The 27270-nt window shown below is 40.1% G+C and overlaps 3 protein-coding genes across 4 annotated transcripts in view; 2 read left to right on the top strand and 1 right to left on the bottom strand.

Annotated features, from left to right (window-relative positions):
* The window catches only part of celsr3 (cadherin, EGF LAG seven-pass G-type receptor 3), a 46509-nt gene extending 42870 nt beyond the window's left edge, over positions 1 to 3639 (top strand). The window contains exons 35-36 of the mRNA XM_079828084.1: positions 642 to 1509; positions 1868 to 3639. Of these exons, the coding sequence (XP_079684210.1) occupies positions 642 to 1509; positions 1868 to 1895 (896 nt within the window). The 3' untranslated portion in view covers positions 1896 to 3639. The remainder of the gene's footprint in view (positions 1 to 641; positions 1510 to 1867) is intronic.
* On the bottom strand, positions 3513 to 13814 carry fsbp (fibrinogen silencer binding protein). Of its 2 annotated transcripts, none has more exons than XM_079828125.1 (5): positions 13712 to 13773; positions 12034 to 12732; positions 11838 to 11937; positions 11661 to 11722; positions 3513 to 6351 (listed from the first exon to the last, which is right to left on the bottom strand). In XM_079828125.1, exons 2-5 carry the CDS (start codon positions 12340 to 12342, stop codon positions 5818 to 5820), a joined length of 1005 nt encoding a protein of 334 aa, XP_079684251.1. In that variant the 5' UTR covers positions 12343 to 12732; positions 13712 to 13773; the 3' UTR covers positions 3513 to 5817. The 2 variants fall into 2 exon arrangements, with proteins under 2 accessions (XP_079684251.1, XP_079684250.1); XM_079828124.1 differs by having other exon boundaries at positions 3520 to 6351; positions 11838 to 11943; positions 13712 to 13814.
* Positions 13815 to 14053: 239 nt separating this feature from the next.
* Positions 14054 to 25882, top strand: wdr6 (WD repeat domain 6). The gene is made up of 7 exons (XM_079828086.1): positions 14054 to 14199; positions 16255 to 16383; positions 20289 to 22929; positions 23190 to 23264; positions 23351 to 23467; positions 23569 to 23663; positions 25226 to 25882. The coding sequence occupies exons 2-7, from the start codon at positions 16287 to 16289 to the stop codon at positions 25783 to 25785; spliced, it is 3585 nt and encodes a 1194-aa protein (XP_079684212.1). The 5' UTR covers positions 14054 to 14199; positions 16255 to 16286; the 3' UTR covers positions 25786 to 25882.
* The last annotated feature ends 1388 nt before the right edge of the window (positions 25883 to 27270 follow it).

Here is a 27270-nt window from a genome sequence, read left to right as displayed (position 1 = left end):
GAACACTCAAAGTTTTTTTTAAACATTAATAATTAAATAATTATTTACTGGCTGTACTTTACTGGCTGTTGGCCGATATCAGTTATTATAGTTAACTAAAACCATTCCAAAAAAACTGGAGGAAAATAAAATATAAAAAAAAAATGTAAATGAGAAATGTAAAAAAAAAAATAGACATTCTAAAAAACGTATCTCGATACTAAAATAGCACTGTTCAATATTAGATATTTATAATATTATTATCAGCTTATTTCCCTTTAAATTACCTTTCTATCATCTAAAACTTACTTAAAATGAATCCTAAAATGTAATAACACTTTAAAATGTACACTTTAGCAAATCTCAGAATGAATATCCATTTTTAATAATGTACATCATAATGTTGTGATGTCTTTCACTGGTAGTTTTTAAAATATGTCACAGATTTGAGCTTTTAGTGTTTGCTGTATTTTCAATTTATTTAAAAATAAAATAATGGTATTTTAATTTTCAATATTTTTTAGAAATAAAACAATAATACAATTGTATAAATTCAATTATATTCAATATATTAAAATAGTTATCAGCTTATTGTTTTCATTCAGAATTTTAATATCGATGCATAGAAAGCCATACTAAACCCCTCTGCATTAATTTCTCAGGAATCTTGAAGAATCGTCTGGGCTGCCCTCCTGCTCTGCAGGGCCTGTCTGCCGTGGGTCGCGCTCCCAGTGAGATGTCTTGGTACAGGACCTCTACGTTGGGTCACAGAGGCGTCCCAGCTGCCTCCTATGGTCGTATGTACTCTGGTACTGGCTCACTGTCCCAACCCGCTTCCCGACACTCTTCCCGCGAACACTTGGATTCACTTGCACGACAACAGCGTTCCCGTGACAACCTCGACCTGTTGCCGCGACGACGCGAGTTTGGTGCTGAGCACCTGGGTGGGTCCAGAGAGAGACTGGGCCCTGTTCACAGTATCCACGCCTCCAGGGAGGATCTGGTGGGCAGGGGTGGTATGGTGGGTTTAATGGGGGCAGAGGGTTCGCTCAGTGGATCGAGAACACAGCTTAACACTCTAACGAGGCAGCAGTCCTCTCGGGAGCACCTCGGAGGGGCTCTCATGAGCAGTCGGTCCCGGGAGCAGTTGGAGTCTAACGGTGGAGCACAGCCCTGCAGGGAGTGGCTGAGAACCCTGCCGCCCCGACAGCTCTCACACCCCGAGCCGCACCCACCCTCCTCACCCCCTCCACCGATCACAGAGGAACCCCAAGAAACCCTGCCCTCTCGCCGTGGTCGCCTAGACTCCGCCCCCCCATGTAGGTACCCAACATCTGCAGCTGCACCCGGAGCTCCATCCAGTCGCCCGCCCTCTAGTGAACACCTGGATATCCTCTCCTCCATACTCGCCTCCTTCAGCTCCTCTGTCTTAACCCCGCCCCCTAACCCTGCCTCTGCAGGCCCTTCCCCTTCCCCGCCTCCTCTCTCTGCAACCTCTCAGAGCGTCTCTGAAGTGTCACCTGACTCTGAGTAAGTCCAGACCCTTTTTTGCCTCAGTATGTGTCCATTTATATTCCACATTGTTTTATGGTCAAATGCAACTTTGTTTTCGGTGACCTGAAAATTCTGTCATCTTCCCATCATTTACTCACCCTCAAGTTGTTCAATTTCTTTCTTCTGTTGAACACAAAAGAAGATATGTTGAAGAATGTCGGTAACCAAACAGTTGATTGGTTTAGTTACCAACATTCTTCAAAATATATACACACAGCATCTCACCTAGGGCACTAAGTGAGCTAGGACTGCCTTTGGTGCTCCCTCAAAAAAAGTATATACTTGATGACATTATTGACATCTTTCCTATTCTGTCTCTTTTGTCTCTTTGTAGAGTTAACAGAAGTGATGGACAATCTTGATGATTCCTTCAAAGCCCCATAATGCACCTATGCAGATGGGCTCAAAAGAATCACAGGACATATAGCCAACCGGAGCGATCAGGACTCCTACTTCACCCTGGGAAGAGTTTAGGGCATGAGAGTGAAGTTTTTCATCAAGGGCTTGAGATATCAACCTCCTGAGAACAGACAGGAAATCAAACCTGAGAAGGCAATGATTTCTATCATTTTCATTTATCCAAACGGCAAACCTCAGATTTCGGACCAACAGCTGAGAGGACTGGTCAGAGAGAAAGAGAGAGAGAGAGAGAGAAAAAACTGTACAGAACATTTTTATACTTTTGTATCTTTTTCATCAAAGATCAAAGAAGAAAATCTCTAGTGATGTTTTTGAAGATTGTGTGGATACGTGTTTAAGTGGGTAGGATCGAAAAAAACATTCTCAAACCCATTCTGAGCCAAAACAGTCCCAAACATTCCCACTCCCATCTTTATATTCCAACATGTGTTTATGCAACAAGCCACGCCCACTGAAAGACCAGGAGAGAGTCCACGAAGAAAAGGATTGGTCCATGTAAATGCAGAAGTTGTTGGCCCGAACATGGGATTGGTGGGAAACTCCAGAGACAGTGATTGTAATTGTAAAGAATTATGAAACAGAAGATATGATTGGACCGTAATGATTGTCAATCAAGAGATTGTTTTCAGACAGGTGACTTGATTGGAAGATTTTAGGTTCCTCCATACACATTTCTTTAACAAACTCCAACAAACTCATGCTTGTATGAGATGCCTGGAGTATTTTGGCCAAACTGCTCTGAAATGATATTGAAGCATGTGTTGAAGTTTGTTGCAGCTGTGTGAAGAAACATTTATTTATTTGGGTTATTAGCCTGCAAGCACACTCAAGACTTCGTATGGCATAATTAAAACCGCTTTCATATCCAGACTATCATAATTCTAATATTGCTAAAGGAAAAGTTACTCGAATCAGCTATTCAGGGGAAACTATTTAATCCATCTATGATGGTTTCTAATAAAGATACCTAAATATCAGTCTCTGTTAAGTATCAAATAAACGTCAGAGAAAGGAACATTGTGAGATGAGCTAAATACAGACATCAAGGTAAGATCATCTAAAAATATCAGGCTCCTGTTAAAAAGGGAAATCATGCTTCATCAAATGACTTTTTCTCTTTAGTCATTTATAGTGTTACCATGAGTTTTGCCAAAAAGAGTGCCCTTTGTCACCCATTTTATACCTCTTACCTGTTATAAAGTGCTCCAGTACTTTTTCTATTCATGATTTTATATTTTATTTATGACTGCATCATTTTATCTTGTACAGACATTAAATTAATTTATTTTATTTATTAATATTTATTGAAATTCATTTCTCTACCATAATCATTGCTGGAGTGTTTCTAAAGAAGTGCGTGTGGGAGTTTTTTTTTTTTTATAAGAGCGAGATTTCATGTTTCAAATGTTTTATGTGTGAAACTTTTGTATATGTACGGTCTGATATGTCCCCCTCTTCTTCTGTTCACAATGCATTCTGGGAAAGAAATGGCCTCTGTCCATCAGAGAGAGAAAGCGGTGAAAGACAATGATTGGGTGGGAGAGAGAAAAGAGGAATGTATAATGGCTCAACATGTTTATTATACATGTTGTATCCCTTTTACTCATGCGGGGTTATCAGAAAAAAATCTGCTACCAACAGGAGTTGAAAACGAGACCCGTTGGGAGTCAATAAAAGAGTTATTGCTACCACGCTTCTGTATGTTTTTTTTAATATTCAAGACTTCTTCAGTTAAAAAAAGTTCTTGTTCATCACATTACACATTGAATTTCAATCGAATCGAATGAAATCACATCTAAATTTCAAATCTGCTTTTACAGTGGAAGGTTCTCACTAGTTTAACTCAGTCTAACATTTTGTATCACTGATTTACACTCTATTTCCAGACTATTGTAACGTTCCTTTAAAGGGGATCGTTCATACAAAAATGAAAGCATCATCATTTACTCACCCTTGTGTTGTTCCAAACCTGTATGACTTTATTTCATGTAACATAGAGGTTTGGAACATCATGAGAGTAAGTAAATGATGACTGCCCATTTTTTTTGTTGTTGAGTGAACTATCCCTTTAATTATGCTTTTTCATAACTTGAAAAGGACAGAGGGATCTGCCAAACACTGTATACAGGACATAAATGAACAACACTGAACTTCACTAAAGCTAACCGGTCCATGAATAGGAAGTCCATTAACGAGAAGCACTTGTTTACCTGAAAAAACCTGCATAGTATAAATAAGCTACAGTGAACTGAATCAAAAGGTTGGTCCTGAAGACAATGTCCTAAAACAGTCAGATGAGTGGGATCCATGGATGGATTCTGGTAATTGCCTCGCAATTTTATAAATTGACTTTTTTCCTCATAATTGCAGTGTAATTTCCTGCTATTTAGACATTATAAATCACAATTGCATCAAAGGGGGGCCTTGCAGGACCTTAATCCATCCTTGGTTTGATCATGATACAATCATCAAATTAAAATGCTATACAGAAACATTTAAAATCTCATTTCAATTCATTTCCTCTTGCCATCAAGCAGGACTGAATATCACTCAATTCTGGCCTGACTGTGTGAGGGTTTGGGGCCATTCAATTTCACACAGCAAGTATTTTTGACGGACGTGTCGTGTCTCCCGCATGACATGGCGTTCTAAAAAAACAAGGCACTCAAGTTAAAAGGTTAACTTTTAAAAAACGCGTCTCTAGATCTTGAATTTACTTGTCATATTACTCTGCGTCGTGCATTTTTAAACGCAAGAACGTGGTCTGTGTGAACGACGCCTTATGCTGCGTTCCATTCAACACTTTCGTTTGTATATCACTCAAACATGACACTCAGTGAGACAATGGCTACATCCGAAATCACACACACTTCCCAACTATTTAGTAGGTGAAAAACAGTATGAGACAAAAGAAGTATGTCCGAATTCACAGTACTCTTCAAAAAAGTACCCGGATGACCTACTACTTATGGTGAGATTCTGAAGTGTGCATACGATGGACACTTCCATGAGGCCACGGGAGAGGATTTATGAATGGCAGTGAAGCGACGTAACCGACGCTGGTAGTAGGTCACATGATAATAAAAACATATTGAACATAGTATGTTCGGATTACATTCATACTATATATAACTTACTTTTATAGCGTTTGTGAAGTAATTACTTATCCAAAACAAGTAGCCTACCTACTCAAGAGAGTATGCAGTTTCGGACGCAGCCTAACACAGTTCATGATAAACAACGTCAGGCAATTGAGGGCATTTAAAGGGATAATTGACACACAAATTTTAATTCTGTCATCATTTACTCTTACCCTTATTTTGCTCCAAACCTGTATGACTTACTTCTTCTGCAAAACACATAAGATATTTTTTAAATATTTCAACTGTTTTTGTCCATCCCCTGAAAGTCAATGGGGTCCAAAACAACACTGGACCCGATTTGCTTTCATTTTATGGACAAAATAAACCCTTTTCAAAATATATTATTTTGTGTTCAACAGAAGAAAAAGTATCATATACAGTTATAAAGACATTAGGGTAAGGAAATTATGAATGTAAAAATTTTGGCCAAACTGTCCCTTTAAGTAGAAATATCTTACTTTCCACGGAATGGAATGCAGAACCAGTGTTAATGAGAGAGAGAGGATAAAAGGACATGAGATTTCTATCTGCTATTGGAACAAACAAAGCCTGCTTAAGTGAATTCCCCCTCCATATGATACACATGGTACATTCCTAAACACCAATTAAGTTTAGTCCACAATAAAAAATATATTGTTTTGTAAATAAACAACATTGATAGAATAAAAAAAAACTTTCCAAAAGAAAGTAAAAATAGCTAGGATGTCATAAACATCTGAGTTCATGTCTGTGAATGTCCATTATCCTCGCTGTCACTGCTGGAGGGCAGATAATGTGCGCCTATCTTCCGTAGTTTGGCTTGATAATATCTCTTCTTGGCCCGTGCCGCCTTCTCTTTCTGTCTCACTGCTTTCCTCTTCTCCTCCCACACACACTGCTGCAGAAGCAACAGACTCATTGTCTGCTGATGCTCCAGCTCGAACAGTTCCTGTCGACGTGACTCCCATTTTGAGTCTGAGGTATAAGAGTCCATTGGCGGTAATGAATTCTCAACTGATCCTCTGGCAGGAGCACGTGGCACCGCAGGCTCTCTGTGTATGATATCAAAGTTTGCACCCCTAGTCCCTGATCCAAGCCCTGAGGTGCTTCCTGCATGGGTTGGGTAGATGAGGGAGGGACGACTTGACCTGGAGGAGACTGAATGTGAGCGGAGAGGAGAGGAGTCAGTGCCAGGAGGAATCCCAGAGTTGAAAGCTGGGTGAGTAGGAGAGGCCAAACCAAGTTCAATGGCTAAGTTCTCCTTGCTGTCTACTTCCTGTAATAAAAAAGTAAGTTTAACAGCATCATAATTGCTGTACATTTATGAAATAAGGCTCAAAAGGGCATGCTATATTGACAATACAGCATGCATGCATGCAATACACATGCAGTAAACACAGGAAATGTGCAGTGATTGCAACACTGGTAAAAAAAAAAAAATAGCAGTGTATAGAATACAGATTATTGTATAACTACCCTTTATACATTTATCCTTTTAATGCTGTCAAATCGATGAATTGCTTCTAACATAAAAGTTTTTGTTTACTTAATATGTGTGTGTATATACAGTGGGGAGAACAAGTATTTGATACACTGCCGATTTTGCAGGTTTTCCTACTTACAAAGCATGTAGAGGTCTGTAATTTTTATCATAGGTACACTTCAACTGTGAGACGGAATCTAAAACAAAAATCTAGAAAATCACATTGTATGATATTTAAATAATTAATTTGCATTTTATTGCATGACATAAGTATTTGATCACCTACCAACCAGTAAGAATTCCGGCTCTCACAGACCTGTTCGTTTTTCTTTAAGAAGCCCTCCTGTTCTCCACTCATTACCTGTATTAACTGCACCTGTTTGAACCCGTTACCTAAAAGACACCTGTCCACACACTCAATAAAACAGACTCCAACCTCTCCACAGTGGCCAAGACCAGAGAGCTGTGTAAGGACATCAGACCTGCACAAGGCTGGGATGGGCTACAGGACAATAGGCAAGCAGCTTGGTGAGAAGGCAACAACTGTTGGTGCAATTATTAGAAAATGGAAGAAGTTCAAGATGACGGTCAATCTCCCTCGGTCTGGGGCACCATGCAAGATATCACCTTGTGGGGCATCAATGATCATGAGTAACACACTATGCCGTCATGGATTAAAATCCTGCAGCGCACGCAAGGTCCCCCTGCTCAAGCCAGCGCATGTCCAGGCCGGTCTGAAGTTTGCCAGTGACCATCTAGATGATCCAGAGGAGGAATGGGAGAAGGTCATGTGCTCTGATGAGACAAAAATAGAGCTTTTTGGTCTAAACTCCAGTCGCCATGTTTGGAGGAAGAAGAAGGATGAGTACAACCCCAAGAACACCATCCCAACCGTGAAGCATGGAGGTGGAAACACCATTCTTTGGGGATGCTTTTCTGCAAAGGGGACAGGACGACTGCACCGTATTGAGGGGAGGATGGCTGGATGGGGCCATGTATCGCGAGATCTTGGCCAACAACCTCCTTCCCTCAGTAAGAGCATTGAAGATGGGTCGTAGCTGGGTCTTCCAGCATGACAACAACCCAAAACACACAGCCAGGGCAACTAAGGAGTGGCTCCGTAAGAAGCATCTCAAGGTCCTGGAGTGGCCTAGCCAGTCTCCTGACCTGAACCCAATAGAAAAGTTGAAAGTCCGTATTGCCCAGCGACAGCCCCGAAATCTGAAGGATCTGGAGAAGGTCTGTATGGAGGAGTGGGCCAAAATCCCTGCAGCAGTGTGTGCCAGTGATGCGCGGGTCAATGTATAAACAACCCGCACCCGACCGACGTTTTCAACTAACCCGCCCGCAACTCGGACCGCAAAAAAAAAAGAAGAAAATATTGTACCCGACCCGCTTCCTGACCCGCATTTTTTAAAAGTAGTAAATGCTCATCGTAGCTCATTGGGCCATTGAGAAAATGTTTCAGGCCCTGGCGTGGTGCGCTCAGAGGTGCAGCAGCGAGAGCAGGAAGTTCTTGAGGCGGCCCATCATTTTCCATTTCAGCTCCAGATGCATATTATTGATGAACGCGATGTTTATGTTTCGACCCGGCTTGAAGAATTCATCAGCCCACATTTGGAAAACATTTGGAAAAGTGTGAAAGCCCTTAGGAGCGCAAACTGTTATTTTTCTGAATGCTGTATGATATAGCCTAGTGTTATGTAATACAGGCTTGATTTATTCATTTATTTCGTTTAATTTTCTTAACAATTAAGATGCTGCATGTGTTTATCCAGTCTAATCGAAGTGTGCGTCTCTCCCCCGACTTTCCCAACAAAAATCCCGCCCCCTCTCAGAAAATACATAAAACTGACTTTAAATGCGTTTAAAAGTAGCCTATTAAAATGGTACAATGGCATTGCTCAGTTCAACGTTTTGGGAAATCGGGCATTTTGTCCCGCGTCAGCATTTATTCAAAAGTTAATAACGCTCAACATTCAAAAGGTAAATAAGGATTTATTGACGATCCGACCGACCGTGACCCGAATATCATTAAAAATATTTTTGGATGACTCGTAACCGCGGGTAACCGCGGGTGGCCGCGGGCACCCGCTCATTTTGGATCAACCCGCGCATCACTGGTGTGTGCAAACCTGGTCAAGAACTACAGGAAACGTATGATCTCTGTAATTGCAAACAAAGGTTTCTGTACCAAATATTAAGTTCTGCTTTTCTGATGTATCAAATACTTATGTCATGCAATAAAATGCAAATGAATTACTTAAAAATCATACAATGTGATTTTCTGGATTTTTGTTTTAGATTCCGTCACTCACAGTTGAAGAGTACCTATGATAAAAATTACAGACTACATGCTTTGTAAGTTGGCAAACCTGCAAAATCGGCAGTGTATCAAATACTTGTTCTCCCCACTGTATATATACACAGTATCTCACAAAAGTGAGTACACCCCTCACATTTTTGTCTTTTCATGGGAGAACACTGAAGAAATGACACTTTGCTACAATGTAAAGTAGTGAGTGTACAGCTTTTATAACTCTTCTAACTTCTATACAGAGTGCATTGCGCTCACATTCTTTCATACTGGTCACTGGAAGTTCAACATGGCACCTCATGGCAAAGAAATATCTAAGGATCTGAAAAAATTATTGTTGCTCTACATAAAGATGGCCTAGGCTATAAGAAGATTGCCAACACCCTGAAACTGAACTGCAGTACGGTGGCCAAGACCATACAGCGGTTTAACAGGACAGGTTCCACTCAGAACAGGCCTCGCCATGGTCGACCAAAGAAGTTGAGTGCATGTTGAGTGTTGAGTGCAGGGACCTATAACAGCTTCAAACTCGCTCATCCATGTCTTCATGGACCTTGCTTTGTGCACTGGTGCGTAGTCATGTTGGAACAGGAAGGGGCCATCGCCAAAGTTGGGAGCATGAAATTGTCCAAAATGTCTTGGTATGCTGAAGCATTAAGAGCTCCTTTCACTGGAACTAAGGGGCCAAGCTCAACTCCTGGAAAACAACCCCACGCCATAATCCCCTCATCCACCAAACTTTACACGTGGCACAATGCAGTCAGGCAAGTACCGTTCTCCTGACAACCGCCAAACCCAGTCCATCGGATTGCCAGACAGAGAAGTGCGATTCGTCACTCCAGAGAACACGTCTCCACTGTTCTAGAGTCCAGTGGCGGCGTGCTTTACACCACTGCATCCAACGCTTTGCATTGCAAATGGTGATGTAAGGCTTGGATGCAGCTTCTCAGCCATGGAAACCCATTCCATGAAGCTCTCCAACACACTGTTCTTGAACTAATCTGAAGGCCACACAAAGTTTGGAGGTCTGTAGCCATTGACGCTGAAGAAAGTTGGCGACTTCAGCGTAATGTGCGCCTCAGCATGCGCTGACCCCTCTCTGTAATTTTACGTGGTTGTTGTTGTTCTCAATTGCTTCCACATTTGTTATAATACCACTAAAAGTTGACCGTGGAATATGTAGTAATGAGGAAAGTTCACAAATGGACTTATTGCACAGGTGGCAACCTATCCCGGTACCACGCTTGAATTCACTGAGCTCCTGAGAGCGACCCATTCTTTCACAAATGTTTGTAGAAGCGTCTGCATGCCTAGGTGCTTGATTTTATACACCTGTGGCCATGGAAGTGATTGGAACACCTGAATTCAATGAATTGGGGTTTCCCAATACTTTTGGCAATATAGTGTATAATATATATAAATATAATAATATATATACACACACACATATATTATGTAAACAAAATATTTATGTTAGATGCAATTAATCGATTTGACAGCACTAATTTATTTTACATTTATATAATATATGATAATGAGATTATATATATATATTGTGAAATATTATTACAATTTAAAATAACATTTCTATTTTAATATTTTATAATGTAATTTATTCCTGGAGCTTAAGAAACATTTAATATTATTATTAAAGCTACACTATGTAACTTTTCTGTCCACTAGAGGTCGCCTGTTCAAAACAAAGGCGTAGTTTGATGACGCCACGTTTGAGCGCAGAATCTCGGGACATGTGGTTTTCACCTCACAGCCGGTGGGAAACAGTCAGGATATGACTCGGGCAGAAATCATGTTCATGGATGTGATTATTAACATTACTGTAGTCTGAAGCAGAGCAGGACCGAGTGTTGTGGAGCTGAGCAAGGCCGCAGGAGCGATTGAAGATCGGGACTGTTATTATGGCATAGTCGCTGGTGGGACTTTTATTATGACATGGTTGCCGGCGCCACTTCCTCTTCTCCAGTGCTGAGTGTGAGGTAACGCAACACTGTTTATCGTATTAGATATATCTGAGTGTGTTGAAAAGGAAGTTATGACGTTCGCTCGGCGGCTGCTATGACACTTGTTCACACTGCAGTGAGAGTAAAGTGTTTCACTGAATAAAACCGGAGACCGAGGGTGACGCAGATATGACGCAATCGACAGGCGACTCCCTCACACGCATAGCTCACACGTCCCGGGTCCTTGGTTAAAATAGCAATTTTCTCACGATTTACAAATAGTTGAAAACATTTGGGATATTCTAAGTACTCAACTGAACAAAATATATAACACTGGCCTAGTGGTTTCTGGATGTTTTACTGCAAAAATCCTACATAGTTCACCTTTAATGTTGAAAAGCAAAAATGTATTTTTTCCCCGTTTTTTTTTAGTCCAAAAGAATAATTTATTTGACATTTTTGTAACATTATAAATGCATTTACCGACACCTTTGATCAATTAAATTAATCCTTGCTGAATAAAAGTATTAATTTCTTTAAAAAAACTAAACATTTTGAACAAAATTGCACTTACCCCAAACTTTTGAATGGTGGTGTATATATAATTGTGCATGTATATTTATTTTCACCTGTGTTGCAAGATGCATGTAAAATGTTGACCTGGTAACACTACATTTTAACATAATGGTGTGACATCTACATTTTCCATGCCTTGTACATCATAAGAGAGTCAATCACATTTTTTGTCATAAAATCTGCAATATAATAGAAAACATTTAGCTTAAGAGGCATATTAGTAATAATTTCAAGGCCGATTTCAGTCTTACATCACTTTGACTGTGGTCAGCATCTTCATGCTCACTCCCATTAGTGCCTGAAAGCCCCATCACTACAAGAGAGAGAATGACTCAATTAATCTCCTTCCCAATATAATTACAGAGTTGACAGCTGGGGAGAGTGGTAGTATTTCATCCTGCAATTGAGATGACATGACTATTAATTACCTGCTCCAGGTGAGCCGCCCCTAACTGAGGCATAGCTGCCATCTCCATCTACCTCCTCCAGACAGGAGATCAGGTTTGGCACCAGGGCAATGACTTCTCTCTGCACCTGACAAGAACCACACTGTGTTGACTCTCGAAGCATCAGTTCCAAGGCATATAACAGAACTACAGAAACATGAAAAAGACTTCAATTTACCTGAGTCAGGGCAGACACAGGAAGCCCAGCTGCCTGCTGTTCCTGTCGCTTCTGCAGCGCTACACGACATTCCACCTTCAGCCGTTTCCACAGCGTCTTCAGAGAGCCGATGCTGCTGGGGGGTCGACTAGGGAACGCCGCATTGAAGGCCTGAGCCAGCTCTGCCCATACAGCGTTCCGGTGCACAGTAGTGTTGGTGTCTTTCCGAAAGTCCTGGACTGTGTCCACCACCGCATGGATTCTCCGAAGCAGGAAAAGCTTTTGCTCCAGAGTGAAGTTTGGCATGCGGTACGTCATGGTGGTCAGCATGAGTGTATTTGTGTGTTACTGGGTACAAAGGCTTATGTTGAGGTACTATGTGTCATCTATAAAATCACAATTGTTTTATCTTCAATAGAACAATCTAGTTCTTTCAGTAACTACTAACTTTCAGTGTTACCTGTACACTTTTACATGGTAACATCTGCAGTATCACAGTGTCAGTTTTTGAGTTTTACACTCCAGCATTACAGGAAGGTGAGGTCGGTTTGGTCCCGTTATGTGCAGTGCGCTTCCAGAGTTTCAGTAGCAGTGATATGTTAAACTCTGGATGCCACAGGCAAATATGAGTGTGTGAGGTCGCTTGATCATCAGTGCTCAACGGAAAGGCATCCGGGGTCCACCTGATGCGCAAGGGGTCACCAGGCACACATGTGAAGTCTGTAATTCAGCAGACAGAAAACAAAATAAAGGGGCCAGTTTTTGAATCTTAATATTAGCTCTTCCTTTTGGAAGAGTTAATGAAACATTTGATCTTTGGGGGGTTGGGGAAACTCATGTGCTCCATATATTAATTAATCAGAATCGGTTCTTTTGAACTGTTCGTTTCAAAGAACCGGTTCGTTAAAAACGTTCAAAAGCTCCGTTACGTCGTAACGCCTTTAAAATTTTGCTGTATATTTTTGTTCTTTTTTACGTTACGGTTTGTTAATATGAGTGTTCATTGTAATCTTATTTTTCCTAGTTTGTTACAACCAGCTCATAAAATTAAATTAATAAAAAAATTAAAAAAGTAAATTATAAACTAAATGTGCATTTACACTGTACGATAAGATTAATTTACATGTTGAAAAGAAAGTTTTTGCACCTTTGTATTTTTGCATTTGAAAAAATAATTCGGTTTCGTTTGTTTTGATGAAACTGTCCGACAAAATAGTACACTTTTTTTTTTTTTTTTTTTAATTCTGCTATTTCGTTATTGAAGTAAATTGTCTCTAATCCTCAACTCACAATTCATCCTCGGCTCTGTTCTTGACTCGTCGATTCAGTCCGAGAACCAGAACCTGTTCACAAAACCGGACTGAACCGACTCATTGCAACGAGCAGATCCAAAGAACAATTCGTTTAGGAATCGCATCGCTTTACACGCAAGAGAATGAACAAAGAAAAAAACAAGCTTTTAAATCCATGACTTGTCTAGTACTACAGGTGCGGGTGGAGCAGGCTGCATGTTTCTGCAATTATTATTATTATTATGAATCCACTGGTCTCGTTAGCCACAGCGCTAAACCCGAGCATCGCACTACAGAAGTGAACCCGAGCTGAAGACTAAAGCTCACTGTTCTTAATGAAGCTCTCCTGCATTACACAACCGATAATGACAAACTGATATGATATAATTTATATTGACCCTACTTACATGCAATCATCAGTCTGACGATTTTATCCCGAAAATATTACACTTTGTCCCCACCCCCTGGGTTTAAGCGGTCCGTAAGAAATTAAAACAACAGACTGGAGACACATGCGCAAAAAGACGCTCCGGGCGTAAAAAAGAGGCAGTTCACCCGTTTGTGCATTTCATATGATTTGTATACCATTCTCATGAGATCTGTTCAATACATATGGTTTGTGCATCAGGCAAAATGCACTAATCTACGCGTTTTAACAGTAGAAAGCGGCAGCACTCGTTTCATCCAATTGGTCGCCAGTGTGGTGCGGTCTGTGCAGTAATGAACAGCGCGATTGGACGATACGCGATGTCAACGAGGAAGCGAGAAACACATGCATGCAGAACGAAACATGTTGGATCAGAGATACGACTGTGGCTGGGTTTAGTATGAAAGAAAATACAGCAGTTTTCCATTTCACCTCCCCCCAAAAAGGCACGATCTCTACAGGGGACGCGTAAGTGAAACTGATAGCGATGTTGTTACGATGATAAAAAAACAAAAAACAAAAAAACATGCAGAATTATCCCTGCTGGGAAATACACTTATGGTAACCGGGTCCTGTTGACGGTTGACTGAAGTTAATTATTTCTATAAATAGGTATCTAACAGATACTTGGTTGAAACCCTACTTTAGCTGTTATCTTTTGGAACGTGTTAGCTGGTCATTTATACATTTCACATTTAGACCAGCTAATGACCAGACTGGACCATTTCTATTCATCTCAGGCCAGTTAGAACCAACTGCCATGTTCAAAAACACAGCAACTTCTAGGGTAAGATTAGTCCTTGGTTAATTTACTCAAATAATTGTGTTTGTTTACCTGACATTCTCTTAATCCCACACTTTTTGTCAGCTCAAACCCTTTTTTTTTAATAAACTGTTTACCTGAAGTACCCCCTGAGATGCTCGCGGGTCTCTGGTGTCAGTTAGTCAAATGATATGAAGGTAAAAATAAAAAAAACATTTCCTTTTTTTAGTCAGGGTTTTATTATAAATTAGAAAAATAATATTAAATACCACACTAATTAAAAAAACTAAAATATTTTGATAAAATGTTTGTTTGTGTATATATATATATCCCTTTCATGCATGAATTATGGAAAATATTATCTAGATTTTTTTAAAGATTCTTTTTATTACTTTAATATGATGCTAAAATTTAAATCCATTTTCATTTTTACAAAATTCATTTTTATTTAAAAATGATTTAACAAAGGCATAAAATGGGACAAAAAGCCACAGATGACAATATGGAACATTGTGTTTTTATTATGTCATGTTATGCTATGTTTATCAGCTCGGTTATTAAAAACATTAATATTACAATATAACAACGATAAAACGCATATTGTAGGAACTATAATGGTAGTTACATATATACGGGAAACCTAGTAGCAATATGGACTGGGCTTTGCTGGCACATACTCCTCATCAATGCTGTCACTGTCACATACACTGTTCCCTGGGATATTCTATATTATTCTATACTGAGTGCTTGACCTGTGCTGTCCCTGTTTGGAAGGCAAAAATGCCAATTTGTCTCGGTATGTATGTGTAAAGCTGCCATTTAATCCCGTAATTTGTAATTTTGAATGGTTATTTATGTTGAATATATTTGTTAAATGTCTGTTTTATTACATGACGTCCACATACATGGAAGGTTAGTTTTTGGTGTATAAAAACTACATTTTATTACATCATACTTTACTGTACATACTAATATTTTTTTTAGCTCAATTGACTCAATTTGAGCCATCTTGAATTAATGATGGCATCAAGCAATAATTTGTTACATTTTATATAGCGCTTTTCTAGGCACTCAAAGTGCTTTATATAGAAAGAGGGAATCTCCTCATCCACCACCAATGTGCATCATCCACCTGGATGATGCGACGGCAGCCATATTGCGCAGAACACCCACCACACACCAGCTGATTGGTGGAGAGGAGACAGAATGATGAAGCCAATCGTGTGTGTGTGTGTATATATATATATATATATATATATATATGTAATATACACACACAATATATATACTATATAATATTGTATAATATATACAATATTAATGTATATATTCCAATGAATATTTGGAATACAAGACAGTAGCCACTGTTACAATATTGCTGTCAATCTACTGACACTGCATTCAAGTGGTTTGGAGAAAATTACTAAGATAAATGAACCCTAAAAGGAGTTAAATTAACTGTCCAAAAATGTGGACATCATGCTTCAAAGGGATAAGATTAACTCACAAACCCCCTGCAGTTCCTTTGTGAACCCCAGTTTGGGAAACCCTGACCCAGATGAACACTTAATCTGTGTGAGAATCTAGCGCTGGACTGATATCATAACTTCATTTCTTGATATAGTATAGTAAAGGCCATTGCGAGCAGTATGCATTTATTCTCATTTATTTATTTGACAGAGACTTCTGCCTTGTGAAAAAGGTACTTCAGGAAGTTATAGAGTAAGAAATAATGTTGTGATATTTTTGTTTTACTCCAGAAGTCTTCAGCCTGCTGTATGGACCGTGTGAGATGGCGTCTCCTGTGGGGTCTGCTGTGATGAATATCGCTGTGCTTGTTGCTCCAGTGACTGCACTGGAATTCCTGGGGGAGGATTTCCTGTTGACAGGTGACTGACATTCATTCTTTTAATGAACTGGTAGCAAATCGTTCAACTAAAAATCCATTTTGGATTCAGTCATGCAGGATATGACTCATGGGTCGTTTTGGGGGGGGGGGGGGGGGGGGTTCTCTGAGCAACCATACGTTTCTCCAAATGTTCTTAGTTTAGCTAGTTTACATTTATTTAATGCAAACATTCAAACCTATAGTATCCTAAGTAGTAAGAGTCTAGAAAGTCTTTAAAACCTGCTTGACAAACAGATCAGAAAGGTTTGATATGTAGGCCACATGTATTACAACATGAAACGCCTTGTATAATGTTACCCCTAACCCTAATTTTCATCAAACATAGAATGGGTACTGGAACTGTTGTCTTGTCATGTGATTTGGTATGTAATGTTAAATGCACTAGGGGCTAGGGCTGCACAAATAATTTGATGGCTGCTGCAATTAATTGTGAAAAGGGTTGATAACTTCCCACATAGATCTGTTTTTGCAGTGATTAAACAGAATCCATGACATGTCTGGAATGTACTGGCAATAGAATAGCCTATAATGCAGTCTAATATTGCTTACTTTTCTATAATTTATGTACGGTGACGCATAGCTGCCACATAAATATTATTTTTTTCACTCAATTGTCGTAATAACGAGATCTTATGTCTTACATCTTTTCTCGTTAAAACGACATATATTTTCTCCTAATAAGGGCATGTGTTGTAGGTATAGTGATGTGTGTATATATGTCTGTATCCACATTAGCGAATTTATTTAGCCCATGCCTTTGTCACACTTGTTTGAAAAGCAAAAAAATAGGCTCATCCGCTGCCTGTATCAGTGGGAGTGCCCATAGCACGAAATTGTTGTAATTTAGTGATGTAGCCTACAGTTCTTAACAGCCATGGGTAGCAGGTGCCATGGATCACTAATAATTAACCTAGTAATGACGGACCCCGGTGCTGCCACAAATATCATAACTATCTATAGGCCTACTGTAATTAAGACATTCAAGAAATGTATTAAAAAGAAAGACGCTTTCAGCCTTACTCAAAGGCCGCGGAAACAGGCCAGTGGGTTCGTTATGCACGTCAATCCATTCCCCGCGTTCTTATTGCTTCTTATGTATGAAATATACAGGCCATTAGTAGGGTTGGGTACCGTTCACATTTTAAACGGTATCGGTACCGGTACCAGTACCCGAAATTCGGTACCGGTACCCAACGGTACCTTTTTTCGATACTTTATGGATTTACATCAATAACTATAAATAACCTGTAAGTCATTTATAGAAGTGTTATTGACATTATGCCAGAGCTGCCCTGGTCTCTGTCTGCCATTGTCTGTGATGTTTGTATACTGTAATATTTACTAGATAGTAAGCTACTAGGTACTTCAATTTAATTAATAGAAACAACCATATTATTTTTTTCTTTTTAATTTCATTTCTATGAAAAGATTTCCCACAAATTATGAGCTGTGTATTTTCTGGTAATCAAATGAAGACATGAGACATTAATTTAATTTATCTTTTAATATAATTTAACTTTTTTTGTCAAACAAAGGGATGCACAACTGAGCTTTATACGGTTAAAATTAAAACATTAAAATATAATTTTTATTTATTTATTACTTTAAAAATAAAGTTTTGATTATTATTATTACATTTGTGTTAGTATTATTAATTGAGACGTATCTAAATTCTACTGTACAACAGTGATGTATTTGTCAAGATAAACCGGACTTTTATTTTGACGGGTTGCCGTTCCTTTGAGTTTCTGTGTTTATGATATGATGACGGTAGTTTTTCTGAAATGACTCATAAAGTGACTCTCATTGGCTCTGGAGATGACGTTCGTGCGTTCATGTCCTCATATGAGACGGCAGAGATGGAAACACGCGACCGTCATAGGGATAGTGAGCACGATAGTGAGTGTGTGTGTGTGTGTGTGTGTGTGTGTGTGTGTGTGTGTGTGTGTGTGTGTGTGTGTGTGTGTGTGTGTGTGTGTGTGTGTGTGTGTGTGTGTGTGTGTGTGTGTGTGGTAAACCACACTTCTACGGCATTCATTCGCACAGAGACACGCAGGATTCATATTTAAATAGTCTTTTTGCGGTTTAATATTCACAGACACTAGTCTATATCACCAGATGCTTTCTCAGGTACCGAAATTTGGTACCGATTGATTTAACGTGAATCGGTATTCGGTAGTACCGACGTAATTCGGTCAGTGCCCTTAAAAGTACCGAGTTCGGTACCCAACCCTAGCCATTAGTTTATGAAACCTTGATCAAAATTAAAATACAATTTATAGGAAACGAAATTCACTTTAAAGAAATTATTTCTGCAAAACAACACTCAATAAAAATCATGTCTGACCCCACTCCATGTCTCCAGACATATTGCGCGTCTTATAGCCTGACTCATGCTGTTCACTTTTCATCCTCAACATATGAAATCAAAACAATAATATAATAGGCTAATATTTAAACATATAGCCTAACTATGAATCTAAATAGGCTACGTTTTGCATGTAGCCTACTCCACTCCAAACACTTCAAAAATGTATTTTATTTATTAAACGCAAAGTTTTTAATTTCAAATTTATTTTCTAAATTCAGTTCATATTTCCAACAAACGAAATTCCGAGCCAAAATAACGAAGTGGTAAAAAAAACCTGCAAAAATGAACAATATTAAATAATTTGCGGCCGCTTTCGTCGGCATGAGTATAGGCTATAAAACGCGCAATATGTCTGGAGTGCGGTCAGAGATGATTTTTATTGTGTGTTGTTTTGCAGAAATCATTTTTTTTAAAGTGAATTTCGTTTTCTATAAATTGTATTTTAATTTTGATCAAGGTTTCATAAATTAATGGCCTGTATATTTAATACATAGGAAGCAAAATAAAAACGCCGGGAATGGATTGACGTGCGTAACGAACCCACTGGCCATGTTTTCGCGGCCTTTGAGTAAGGCTGAAAGCGTCTTTCTTTTTAATACATTTCTAGAATATATGTATTACAGTATAACATAGAATATATTACAGTAGGCCTATTATAGATAGTTATGATAGCCTATTTGCGCCGGGGTCTGTAATTTCTAGGTTAAAGTTATGACACTGATGCGAACATGAGTGGTCCATGGCACCTGTTACCCGTGGCTGTTATGAACTGCAGGCTACATCAATAAATTACAATACTTTCGTGCTATGGGCATTTCCACTGATACAGGCAGCGGAAGAGCCTATTTTACGCTGAGCTTGCTTCTGCTTTTCAGACATGGAAGTGTGACAAATGCACATGGGCTATATGAATTCTCTAATGTGGATACAGGGATATTTTGTAGACATGACTGTACAACACATGTCCTTATTAGGAGAAAATATAAGTCGTTTTAACGACATAAGATCTTATTACGAGAAAAGATGTAATTTAACAACATAAGATCTCGTTATTACGACATAATTGAATGGAAAAAATCATATGTATGTGGCAGCAATGCGTCACCGTATTTATGCAACATTTTAATGTTTTTTTATGCTGCTGATGTGAATGTGACCATTTATTCTCAAATCATTTGCGTATTCTGCAACTACCTCCTGTACACTACATTTTTCCCCCCAGTCAATATTTTGACAAAATGGACAGATTCCTACTTCAGCCAAATATGAACAGGTGTGGTTTCCCATTGTGACCACTGCACCTGTAAGAGTTAAATGGGCTAAGCCAGAATTTCCATCTTTTGACCAAGAGGGTCTCGTTTTTTTTCCTTTTCTGAATTTCATTTCTTTATTAAAAGAGAAATGTGCTTGGAAATGTTTCTCAATATCATCATGTGTATTAGTGTATGTATCTCTGTAAACAGGTTATTCATTGGATGATTTCTTTCCTGCAATTGTGTTTTTTTTTTTTTTAGGTGAGGGACCACTCCTCTCTGTGTACAGTCTTCAAGCATCTACTAAAAAAATTGCATCTTTAAATGTTCTCCATAACTACCGAATCCATGGGATACGCCCTGGTAGAAAACATCAGTCTGGAGACAGTGTAATTTCATCTGACATTTCTGTTTGGGACAATGACGAGGAGAAAATCATTGTATTTGGAGGAAAAGGAGTTCGGCTGGTTAGCTTCAATTCTGCAGGACAATGCCTGAAGCTGACTGGTCCACTCTTGGAGCTTCAAGACTGGGTGCTGGACATTCATTGGCTAAAAGCACAACCCCACACACTGTTAGGCATAGCCTTGGCCCACAATGCCCTGCTGCTCCTAGAAGCAGAATCTGGTAACATTCTCTCCTTCTACTCCTGCGTAGAGTCCTGTCTTCTCTACTCAGCACTTATGATTGGTCCAAATTGGGACTCTTTAGTGCTTGTGGGCGGGACTGTTTTCAACCAGCTCGTGCTGTGGAGGCCCACAGGGACCAAACCTGACGGCCAGTCCCAGGTAGAGAGACGTCTGCTGGGCCACAGTGGAGTCATTTTCAGTCTTTGCTACCTTCAGAAATCTGGATGGCTGGCGTCTGCCTCGGATGATCGCAGCGTTCGTTTGTGGAGCATGGGCACATTGGGTGGAGATGCAGGTTGTGGAGAGGAAACACCAACATGTCTTCGGGTGCTTTACGGGCACCAGGCACGGGTCTTCTGTGTCAAGCTTACACCCAGCCGGGTATTCAGTGCAGGAGAAGATGGAGCGTGCCTGCTCTGGGAATGGGGAGGAGAAGGGAAGGTGGGATGTACGTTTAGAGGGCATAGGTCAGGTGGAGTGAGGGCTCTGGCTGTCAGCGAGGGAAGTATAGGCTGTAGGGAGAGATGGATGGCTACTGGAGGTGCAGATGGTGGGGTAAGAGTGTGGAGAGTGGCAGAGGAGAAGAAAAACAGTGAGGAAACTCAGGCAGAGACTCAGCTGGATCTGGGATTTAAAGGGCAAGGTTGTCCCAAAGTGGTCCGATTGGTGGGTGAGGATGAATCGAATAAAGTTCTGGTCTGTACTGATCAAGGAGAGGTGTGCCTTAATCAGGGTGACACCTGGGATGTCATCTGGCAAGGAGGAGCAGAATTCCAGTCGTATTGTGTGATGGAGATCACAAGCGTCCAAGTCCAGAATTCGAATTGCATTGTGTGGGTGTGTGCAGTGGGTAATCTAAACGGAGGTGTTCAAGTGTTCCTTGTTGGGCAGCCAGGTGTGGGAGTCTTGCTAAAAGCTGGACAGGGTAAAGTTCACTCTGTACTGTGGGTCAAGGGACTGTCTGGAGGGTCCTGGAGTTGGTGTCTTCTGGCATCAGGCTCTGAGGGATTGGTCTACAGGTGGACAATAAAGGTGATAGAGGATGAATCAGGCCTACATATGAAAGAGGAAACTCTTCTTCCATTCCTGCTGCCACCCTGTGCCAAACGCTGGCTGACTGCTGCAGTTACCTTGTCACAAAGAAAAGGGTTGTACTTGTGTGGTGACCGGAGAGGGTCGCTGCTGCTCTATGCTGAAAGAGAAAAGAATGGAGGGGGAGAAGGAATGGACTTGCAAGATCAAGAATCCGAAAACAGGCAAACACAACTTGGCGATCCTATGTCTCCCATTAGTACCCTTTACGGAGTCCATGGGAAGCAAGGTGTGACTTCTGTGTGTGAGTATCAAGACTTGTTTTACAGTACAGGTCGAGATGGATCTGTAAGAATACTAACTGTTGAAGAAAACGTCCTTAAGGTGCGTAGAGTTCAGCGGGCCTGCAGAGGCATGGAGTGGCTGGAGAAGATTCTGTTTCTGGGCTCGGATGCACCAGAGGTACAAGGAAAGCTGCTGAATGAGAGAATTGAGAAGAGGAAGATTGATCAAGAGAGTGAAAGCGTAGCTGAGGCTCGGTTTGTAATGGTTGGCTTCCATTCTGTCCACTTCGTTATATGGGACCCTCACCGACAAGAGAAGCTATTATCAGTTACCTGTGGAGGCGGCCATCGATCCTGGGCTTACAAATGCCCGATACACATCCACATGGATCCTCATGCACATGCAATCGGACATGGTACCCTTGTGTTCATCAAACACGGAGCTGTCATGGCATCACGTTCATTAGCGTCCACAGAAACCAATGTGAATGGACACACCCTGAAAGAGGGGCTACATGGGCGAGGCATCAGCTGTGTGTGTCACCTTGGTAGTCTGACAAAGACTGGAGAGTTGTCAGAACTTTGGGAGATTTTTGTTACCGGAGGGGAGGATACCACAGTGGGGGTACTTGCCATCAATCCACAGAGTGGAACTGTTAAAGTGCTTGCGGTTCTAACAGACCATATCTCAAATGTTCGTGCTCTGGCTGCCATCAGAAGAGTAGAAACTAATGAAAGAGCAAGAGATGACCGGACAGATACCTCCTTTCTGTCTTCTTTTGTGTTCTCGGCGGGTGGCCGGGCTCAGCTGCAGTGTTACCGGCTCTTGTTTCGTTTGGATGAACAGCAGGGTCAGCCAATCTGTCAGGTCACTCAGATAGCTGGTCATCGATTGGATGAGCAGTGGGAACGGAAGCGGAATCGACACAAGACAGTCAAAATGGACCCAGAGACAAGGTACGTGTGTGTTTCTCAAAATACTCTCTATTTTCCATGAAAATTCTGTCATCATTTACTCAACGTGTAAATGATGTCCAAACGTGTATGAATTCTTAGGGGTGTTCAGTGTTGTTTGATGGTTGGTAGTAGCTGTTCTGAAAATGTATGACCACCAGAGGGTGGACAATACAATGTAACCCCTCCCATTGTAATTGTGCTTTTTTTAATAGAGAGATTTCATTATAATTTACTGTGCAAATGTGTTCTCGTATTTGCAGGTACATGTCTATGGCTGTGGTGCAAAATGGGACTGAATATGTTCTGGCTCTGGGCTGTAGTGATGGTGCAATAAGGTAACTTGGTTTGAGATTAAAATTAAAATGAGTTTCAAATATGTTTCATGTTTTAATGTGTTAAGAAGGTGTGTTTTCTCATTTAGGCTGTTCAGTGTGACTGAGAGCAATAGGAGTGTTGACATGCTTTGGGAGTGTTTTTACCATCAGAGGTGTGTGCTCAGCATCTCCACCTACAAGCTGGAGGACTCCCAGGGCAGAAAGTAAGGATATGCTGTACATTTATCTAAAAGTGTTATTCCATGTTTAAATGATTTCTTACACTTACTTGCATTTGTCCAATGTCAATCTCTTTCTGTCTCAGGGTTTTGTTGCTGTTCAGTGCCACTACAGATGGTTGTATATCTGTGTGGGATTTAACAGCAGTTTTGAACAGTAAGGCTGGTGTCAGCTGGCAGGGTGAGTCATATATACACTAGAACATAAAACCTTGTTTTTGATAATTTTTTATATTTGCATAGCTATGTTTTGTTTTGTTTTTTTGCTGTCAATAAGAAAAACTTTAAATGATGTTTGTTATTTGTTTGCATTTATTATATAATTTGTTAAATGGATAGTGTGCTCTGAAATAAAAAATGTTTTCTATACATGTCCCCAAAATGTTACTATTATATTAATAATAATTATTATTATAATTATTATTTTAAGACTTTCTATGCAGTTGTTTTACATACAATAACATCTCACTCGGAAATACCGCTGTAGATTGACTAGAATGCCCTATTGACGTCATGACGAGTGAATATTGTAGAAAACTTCCACACTAGAGTTAATACATGTTTACAAAGCCCCACAAAAATGATGCTGTGGGGAGACGACAACCAATAAAACACAGACCTGCAACACGCTCATTACAGACACATGAATATTAAAATATCACCACGGGCACCTTAAGCATTTTAAAAATCTAACCCTATATAACAACAAACTGCCAAAATGAGGGAGAAACGCGGAAGAACATTTAAAAGGTCTAAGGATATTTTCAATGCCATTAAGAGCACTACAGTCTCTGAACAAATGACACGCGTAAGTTTAACACAGAAAGAACAAAGCAGTTACATTTTTGCCCATTCTTCTTTGAATTGTCAGTCTATTTATTAACTTACATCATTGTCTTCTGTGTATCAGAATAACCCATCGTGTCATCGCGGTCGTGATCAGACGTACGGTTGTATCTGTCCTTTGCATACATTTAATTTGAAGAAGACGTGATGAAATATGTGCGCATACACGTTGCTGGTTCATGTTTAGAGCACTAGAGTATATGAAATACGTTCATAAAAAACTTAAACACGCTCGCTCCGGTCTATATATGTGCTATTTGATCCATGTGGAGAACGATGTTAATCTCATCACGGCACTCCGAGCAGAAACCGCTCTCTCGCCGCGTTTAGTTTGAATTCTCTGCTGTAATCAAGGGCTGAATCCGAAATCACCCCCTATAACCCCAAATAGGGCATTATTTGAAGGGACAGCCATTTGTAGTGGTGAACAAAACCATAGTGGACGTTATTGAGTGCACTCATTCAATCTCACATTGCACCGCAATAACGAGTGTACAGCCGATGTACACACAACGGCTGTCCGACTTCACTCACACGTTTTCATTCACTCTTTCAAGTGAACAATATAAGTGGATAACGTAGGGAATAGTGAATGAGGCTTTAGGGGGTGATTTCGGACTTACCATAGGATGTGATGCTATCTCAGCTGTGCTCTCACTACAGTGCAACAGTGAAACGGGACCCCTCTCAAACAGTGACGCACTTCGCCGTATTTCTGAACGTTGGTTAAGCAGCATATACCGGTATTGCGGTATCATCAAAATGAATATCATAACAAAAATAAATACCAGTATTCGGTATGAACCGGTATACCGCCAGCACTAGCCATTAGGCTCGAGTCTGGTAATAGAACTTTTGTGTTTATGCTAATAATGATTTCCCCTGTCTTTGCTTCAGGCCCATCAGCCCCTTTCTTTTCCATACCTGTCCATCAAAGTGGAGTCAATACACTTGTCTTATCACCGCAGAGAGAGATGGGGCAAATGGAGGAAAATATTATCTCATTGGCCAGTGGTGGAGATGATGGACAGCTGTCTCTACTGAGTATCAAGATTGATCAGAAAGAGCAGGAGAATGGAGGCATGTCTCTACAGCTACTTTCTCATTTGTCAGTGCCCCTGGCACACTCTTCCCCTCTCACTGGGCTATGTTTACTAAGCCCCACCCTATTGGTGTCCACCTCACCAGACCAACGCTTGTGTTTGTGGAGTGTGAACGGTGATGTCCTCCGCCCCTTGAAGGTGCTGTTTTCACACACTGCAGATGCTGCTGGATTGTGGGCATGGTTTGGGGTGGGACAAGAGGGAGGAGCCTGGGTGATTGTTTGTGGGCAGGGCTTACAATTGTTTCAGTTAACGGAAAGAGAGACAGATGAACCAAATGAAACTGTTAACAGGAGAGCAAAAGAAGAGCAAAGAAAGAAAGTGATATTTTCACATCGAGTTTCAAGGACATAACTTAATTTATGTGATTTATAATTGAAGATGCCAAAGAATTTTAATTGTAAAGTTTGAGATTTTCAAATAAAGATCTTTTTTAATATGTAATATTGTTACTGTGTCTGGAAAAGTATTTTTTCTTTTCAATATGGCCTAACAATGAATGTCAAATTTTGGACACACTTGACTGAATTTGTTTCTCCTAATCCTACAGACCTTTTGATATAAAGGCTAGTGTTGTTATTAACTAACACAAAACTATTAAATACTTTCGTTAATTGAATTAAAGCTGTAATCAAATATTTAATGAAAAACTTTTGAAAGTACTTCAATTGTTAAAACTAATTTATAAAATATAGCTGCGAGCAGCGATTATCAGGTTTCAAGCACTTTAGGCATATGCGTAAACAGTTATGTTTTGTTTAGCAAGCATGTAATAACTAAGATCATAGATGGAAAAGACCATTTACAGTCAGTACAGGCAGTTTACTAAGGAAATGTTTCACCTTTGTAACAGTTAATGTGCCACCTATGGCCCAAAATCCATTAAAGTTTCCATGCTTCTTCAAAATCATGTGGTCACCTAATGATGCAAAGTTTAGGAATGATAGGCTTTTTTGTGTAGACTTGGCCATGCCTATTTTCGAAATGACCCAGCTGTAGCTATCCAAAGGCCAAAGTTCAACATATTTTTTGGATAATTATTGACCTAGAGAGTCCCGAGAATTGTGCCACAGTGGTTTTGTCGAAATTGAGCCAAAAACCAAGGTCTAGTTCGCCAAAGTTGTTTTTTGAAATAATCTCCAAAATTACAGAACAATTTGACAGCGGCGGTCCTAGAGGCAAAGTTGCTCAGAATGAGGAGTTCTTCCATGTGGTACCGTATGAATGACGTGAGTGTGTGAAAAATCGCGTGATATACAATCCTTCACGTACGTGAGAAAATGCGAAGGCGCCTGAGTTTGGTGCAAATATCTCATTCCGTTCACGAGGTATAGCCATTTGAGTAAAATTGTCTCCGCCCACTTCGAACATTTTGACGGCCCACAGCTTCTTTTATTATTATTATTATTATTATTATTATTATTATTATTATTATTATTATGACAATCAGACTCCAGAGAATCTTGCTGCACTCGTTTGGTTCTGATCGGGCAAAAAACCTAGGACTAGTTTGCAAAAGTCGTTTTTTTTTTTTTATCCAAAATACCCAAACATTTTGCCTTGATTTTGACTGTTATTCTAAAATGTGAAATATAGAACTGAATATAGAAAGAATGAGTAGGTGTGTCCACACTTTTAAATGGTACCAAATATGTTGTGACTGCGTATGCGTGCATGTGTGTGAGTGGCTCGTGACTTGAAGATAGATTCATGTGTGTGTAATGTATCAATGTTTCCCTGGGCTACAGGCCAGCAGGTGTGTGAGTGAGAGAGAGAGAGAGATAGAGAGAGGGTACACAGTGTGTTGGGGGGCTTTGGCTGTGCAACTAAGTATAAATA

The sequence above is a fragment of the Gobio gobio genome, assembly GCF_949357685.1.
Source record: "Gobio gobio genome assembly, chromosome: 10".
Classification (NCBI taxonomy): Eukaryota; Metazoa; Chordata; class Actinopteri; order Cypriniformes; family Gobionidae; genus Gobio; species Gobio gobio.
This window is presented reverse-complemented; position numbering and strand designations above follow the sequence as displayed.

Bases quoted from the DNA above. Each gene is read 5' to 3' on its own strand.
- fsbp (XM_079828124.1), bottom strand. From the start codon at position 12,342: ATGCTGACCACCATGACGTACCGCATGCCAAACTTCACTCTGGAGCAA. The intron at 11,723-11,837 runs GTAATTAATAGT...TCTCTCTTGTAG, and splicing joins GGGCGGCTCACCTGGAGCAG to TGATGGGGCTTTCAGGCACT. The intron at 6,352-11,660 runs GTAAGACTGAAA...TTTTTATTACAG, and splicing joins CTGACCACAGTCAAAGTGAT to GAAGTAGACAGCAAGGAGAA.
- wdr6 (XM_079828086.1), top strand. From the start codon at position 16,287: ATGGCGTCTCCTGTGGGGTCTGCTGTGATGAATATCGCTGTGCTTGTT. The intron at 16,384-20,288 runs GTGACTGACATT...TTTTTTTTTTAG, and splicing joins GGAGGATTTCCTGTTGACAG to GTGAGGGACCACTCCTCTCT. The intron at 22,930-23,189 runs GTACGTGTGTGT...TCGTATTTGCAG, and splicing joins AAAATGGACCCAGAGACAAG to GTACATGTCTATGGCTGTGG.